The 5,975-nt window shown below is 47.4% G+C and overlaps 1 protein-coding gene across 1 annotated transcript; it reads left to right on the plus strand.

The window, feature by feature from the left end:
* Positions 1 to 1,101: 1,101 nt before the first annotated feature.
* OR6Q1 (olfactory receptor family 6 subfamily Q member 1) lies at positions 1,102 to 2,055 on the plus strand. The gene has a single exon (XM_055422778.2). It carries the CDS (start codon positions 1,102 to 1,104, stop codon positions 2,053 to 2,055), a length of 954 nt encoding a protein of 317 aa, XP_055278753.2.
* The last annotated feature ends 3,920 nt before the right edge of the window (positions 2,056 to 5,975 follow it).

Here is a 5,975-nt window from a genome sequence, read left to right on the forward strand (position 1 = left end):
GTCAACATTAAAAACTTTCCTGTGGTAGGTATGTATGTGCTTTTATTGAGGTATAGCCGATGCCCGGTATTACAAGTTCAAGTGTGCAATACAGGGATTCACAATGTAAAGACTGTGTTTCGTTTATAGTTACTATATTGGCCATATTCCTTGTGCTGTATGCTACAGAGATAAATAAGCTGTATAGCTCTGCAGCTTGTTTACTGTATACCTAGTAGCTTGTACCTCTTAATCCCCTGCCCCTAACTTGCCCCTCCCTCTCTCTCCCCATGAGTAACCACTAGTTTGATCTCTGTGTCTGCGAATCTGTTTCTCTTTTGTTATATTCATTCATTTGTTTTATTTTGATTCCACACATAAGTGATAACATGTACAGTTTTTCTTTCTCTGACTTATTTCACTAAGCATAATACTCTAAGTGTCCACCAACAGATGAATGATAAGTATACACACACACACACACACACACACACACACCAGAATAGTCTTTAGCCATAAAAAAGAATGAAAATTTGTCTTTGGCACCAACATGAATGGACTTGAAGGGTATGAACCCCCTAGTATTTATTAACCCAATCATGATAAATACTTTAGAGGGACTATCTGATTTGAATTTTCACCGCAACACTGTTAGCTGGGTTTTTTTGTATTTGAAGTCAGGGATGCTTGACCAGGAAACTGAGCTCTTAACTCCCATGGTAAACCACATCTACTGGAAGTTTCCCGGATGCAGGTTGTTCTTTCTGAAGTCTGAGATTTTATCCTTTTTCTATGACTTCTCTACTTCTCTTTTATCTCACCAACTTATGCTTCTTTTTCAGGTTCCAATTTAGCCAGCCTTTTCTCCTGGAAGACTTCTCTGATTCTTGCAGATGGGTTGCACTCCCCATTAATATTCTGTCTCATTTCTGTCTAGCACTTTTCACTTTGTCCTGGAATTTCTGGAACCCCTCACAGGCTATACATTTTCTTTTTTCTTGAGAGTTAAGGTGAGCATCTTGACTTTATTTCCCTCTTCGGAAGTGAAAGATCCTTCAGTCCAGCACCTCACAGGCTCTCCCTGAGTTGTCCTTACCTACGAGGCGATGAGACGGCTCCGTTATGCAGCCCGACACCCCCAACCGGACCCACGTGGCGGAGTTTGTCTTGGTGGGCTTCGCCGAGGTGCTTGAGAGGCGTCTTTTCCTCTGCCTCCTCTTCCTCACCATGTACCTGCTCACCTTGGTGGAGAACTTGGCCATCATCGTGGTGGTGGGCTTGGACCACCGCCTCCACAGGCCCATGTATTTCTTCCTGACGCACTTGTCCTGCCTTGAAATCGGGTATACTTCAGTCACGGTGCCCAAGATGCTGGCGGGTTTCCTTGGGGTGGCTGGAGGCCAGAGGATCTCCTACGCTGGCTGCCTCTCCCAGCTTTTCATCTTCACCTTCCTCGGGGCCACGGAGTGTTTCCTGCTGGCCGCCATGGCCTACGACCGCTACGTGGCCATCTGCCTGCCTCTCCGGTACGGGGCCCTGGTGTCCTGGGGCGCCTGCATCCGGCTGGCAGCCGCCTGTTGGCTGGGGGGCCTCCTCATCCCCGTGTTGCCCATCTACCTCATGTCCCAACTGGCGTTTTGTGGCCCCAACGTCATTGATCACTTCTTCTGCGACGCCTCGCCTCTGCTGGCCCTGGCCTGCTCGGACGTGGCCCCGAAGGAGACCGCAGACCTCCTGGTCTCCCTGGCCGTGCTCCTGGCCTCCTCCGCGGTCATCGCCGCGTCCTATGGCCGCATCGTCTGGACGCTGCTTCAGATCCGCGTGGCTGCGGAGCGCAGGAAGGCCTTCTCCACCTGCGCGGCCCACCTGGCCGTGGTGAGCCTCTTCTACGGCACTCTCTTCTTCATGTACGTCCGCACCAGAGTGGCCTCTTCCATCAGCTTCAACAAGGTGGTGTCGGTCTTCTACTCGATCGTCACACCCATGCTCAACCCCCTCATCTACAGTCTGCGAAACCAACAGGTGAAGGGGGCTCTGGGAAGAGCCTTCTCCTGCAGGTCTTGGAAAGGTCAGTGAGGAGGCAGGTGTAGGGGTGGAGCGGGATCCTTGCCTAGCTTTTCAGAAGGAGAGTGGTGACGACTCGGAATGGAACAGAGGCCTATGAGGCACGAGTCATGGATTCAGTTCTGTTCAGCCCACTCGCTCAGTCGTGTCCAACTCTTTGGGACCCCATGGATTGCAGCACACCAGGCCACCCTGTCCATCAACAACTCCCGGAGTTTACTCAAACTCATGTCCATTGAGCCGGTGATGCCATCCAACCATCTCATCCTCTGTCGCCCCCTTCTCCTCCTGCCTTCAATCTTTCCCAGCATCAGGGTCTTTTCCAGTGAGTCAGTTCTTTGCATCAGGTGGCCAAAGGATTGGAGCTTCAGCTTCAGCATCAGTCCTTCCAATGAACACCCAGGACTGACCTCCTTTAGAATGGACTGGTTGGATCTCCTTGCAGTCCAAGAGACTCTCAAGAGTCTTCTCCAGCACCACAGTTTAAAAGCATCAATTTTTCGGTGCTCAGCTTTCTTTATAGTCCAACTTGCACCTCTGTACATGACTACTGGAAAAACCGAAGCTTTGACGACATGGACCTTTGTTGATAAAGTAATGTCTCTGCTTTTTAATATGCTGTCTATGTTGGTCATAACTTTTCTTCCAAGGAGTAAGTATCTTTTTATTTCATGGCTGCAGTCACCATCTGCAGTGATTCTGAAGCCCCTCCAAATAAAGTCTGACACTGTTTCCACTGTTTCCCCATCTGTTTGCCATGAAATGATGGGACCAGATGCCATGATCTTAGTTTTCTGAGTGTCAAGCTTTAAGCCAACTTTTTCACTCTCCTCTTTCATTTTCATCAAGAGGCTCTTTATTTCTTCTTTGCTTTCTGCCATAAGGGTGGTGTCATCTGCCTATCTGAGGTTACCGATATTTCTCCTGGCAACCTTGATTCCAGCTTAAGCTTCATCCAGCCCAGTGTTTCTCATGATGTACTCTGCTTATAAGTTATGGATTGTGTATTAAAGTGAAATGCTACTTCTGCTATGACAAGAAACTCCTAACCATATTAGCTTAAAGAAGGAAGGAGATTTCCTCTTTCCTGCCAGAGTCCGAGGTACGTGCTCCATGTTAGTGGCTGGCTCTGCTCAAGAGACATTCGAGGATCCAGGCTCCTTGTATCTTTCCGCTTTTTGTGGAGGAAGCTCTCTGCCTTCAGTCAGCACCACAAGCTTTCTCATCACTTCTTTTTCTTTCTTCTCATCACTTCTTCTTTTTCTTTCTTTTCCTTTTTTAATAAATCGATCAATTATTTTTATTTTTTTCTTTTTAAGCCCTTTTATTGTGGAATATAAAGCACAGAGAGGAGGGCCTTCTCTGATGGCCCAGTGGTTACGACTTCGCCTCCCAAGGCAGGGGGTGAGTGTTCGATCCGGCCAAGAAGCTAAGCTCCCACGTGCCTTGTGGCTGAAAAACCAAAACATAAAACAAAGGCAGTATTGTAACAAATTCAATACAGATTTTAAAAAGGAACCACAGGAAAAAAATCCTTAAAAAAGCACATTTAGGAAAGTGAATACAACATAACCCTATAGCTTAATGAATTACATAATGACAAACAGGTTAATACACTGAATACTAAATCCAGAGATTAACCATCACTGGTACCCCCAATGCTTGGGAAGACTGAAGGCAGGAGGAGAAGGGGACAACAGAGATGAGATGGTTGGACGGCATCACCGACTCAATGGACATGAGTTTGAGTAAGCTTCGGGAGTTGGTGATGGACAGGGAGGCCTGGCGTGCTGCAGTCCATGGGGTTGCAAAGAGTCAGACACGACTGAGCGACTGAACTGAGCTGGTGCCTCCAAAACCTGCCCTCAGCAGACCTCTTCCCAATCACAGTCTCCTCTTCCCCCAGATGGGAGCCACTATTTAGACTTCCACAGTCATCTTACCTTTTCTCTTCTGAGAGTTTAAAACTGAGGAAAGGAAGCTTCAACACTATACGGCTCACCTTGTACAACGCTTAGGGGCACTGACTCTCCAAATGGTCAAACGTCAAAGTATAAGTTATGGCCGGTCCTCTGTGTGCAAGCTTCCTCGGTAACCATGCTTCTGTTATTTTTATTAAAATGTTTTCTGGGACTATTGATTCACAAAGTTGTGTTACTTTCAGGCGTACAGCACAGTGGGTCAGTTACACATGAACATATGCCCACTCGTTTCCAGACTCGTTTCCCACGTAGGCCGTTACAGAGTACCGAGCAGAGTTCCCTGTGCTGCACAGCAGGTCCTTGCTAATTATCTAGTTTATCTGTAGCAGTGTGTATGCGTCAATCTTGAAAGTGAAAGTGAAATCGCTCAGTTGTGTCCAGCTCTTTGTGACCCCAGGGACTGTAGCCCACCAGGCTCCTCTGTCCATGGAATTCTCCAGGTGAGAATACGGGAGTAGATGGCCATTTCTTTCTCCAGGGGACCTTCCCGACCCAGGGATCGAACTCAGGTCTCCCGCACTGCATGTCAATCTTAATCTCCCAATTTATCCTCCCCGTCCCCTGGGAACCATAAGTTTATTATCTACATCTGTTAACTCTACTTCTGCTTCTTTGCACCTTTAGGGTCAACCCTTGGATGTTGGCAAACTAAGGCCAAATCTAGTCCAGCTCTTATTTACAGCAACCTGTGAGCTAAGAGTAGTTTTTAAACTTTGAATGGTTGATCACGAATCAAAAGGAGAATACTATTTCATGACATATAAACATTTTATAAGATTAAAATTTCAGTGTCTGTAAATCAAGTTTCACTAGAACTCAATCATAGTTACGTATTGTCTAGGCTGCTCTTGTGCTCCAATGACAGATGTGAGTCATGACAGACCATTTGCCAATCCCCAGGGGCTTTCTTACTCCTTCCATGACCAACATTTGGTCCTGCTGGATAATAAGGGTGGTGTTGCTATTCAGTCATGCGTGACTCTTTGTGACCCCAAGGACTGCAGCATGCCAGGCTTCCCTGTACTTCACTATCTCCCAAAGTTTGCCCAAACTCACGTCAGTGACTCCATCCAACCATCTCATCCTCTGTCGTCCCCTTCTCCTCCAGCCTTCAATCTTTCCCAGCATCAGGGACTTTTCTAATGAGTTGGCTCTTTGCATCAGGTGGCCAAAGTACTGGAGCTTCAGCTTCAGAGTCAGTCCTTCCAATGAATATTCAGGATTGATTTCCTTTAGGATTGACTGATTTGATCTCCTTGCAGTCCAAGAGACTCTCAAGAATCTTCTCCAGCACCACAGTTTGAAAGTGTTAGCTCTTTGGTGCTCAGCCTTCTTTATGGTCTAACTCTCACATCCATACACGACTATTGGAAAAACCATAGCTTTGGCTGCGCAGACCTTTGTGGGCAAAGTGCTGTCTCTGCTCTTTAACACACTGTCTAGGTTGGCCACAGCTTTTCTTCCAAGGAGCCAGAAGGCTGAGGGTGCCAGCACAGAGGGGACACAGCCCACCTCTGAGTTTTCCCACCAGATGTGGCGATCACTGTTTTACTCACCTTTCTTGGTGAGAAGGTGTCCACAGGGCACATCGAATTGCAAGGTGGCACAAGGGTAAATAATATACCTGCAGTGCAGGAGATGCAAGATACGTGGGTTAATCCCCGGGTCGGGAAGACCCCGTGGAGTAGGGAACGGCAGCCCATTCCAATATTCTTGCCCGGAAAATCCCATGTGCAGAGGAGGCTTGTGGGCTACAGTCTATGGGGTTGCAAAGAGTCAGGCACGACTGAGCACACACAGAAAAAGAACTGTGTGAACCATGCTGAATTCATTTTGTCATCTCCACCTTAGGCCTGCAGTCCAACCCCACCCTCATTTCCATGTGACTAAGCTTTAACCTACTCACAAGGAATGCACCCAAGTAAGGTAAGTTCCCTATCAACTTTTACT

The sequence above is a fragment of the Moschus berezovskii genome, chromosome 14 (genome assembly GCF_049115385.1).
Source record: "Moschus berezovskii isolate FMDL1 chromosome 14, NW_MosBer_1.0, whole genome shotgun sequence".
Classification (NCBI taxonomy): Eukaryota; Metazoa; Chordata; class Mammalia; order Artiodactyla; family Moschidae; genus Moschus; species Moschus berezovskii.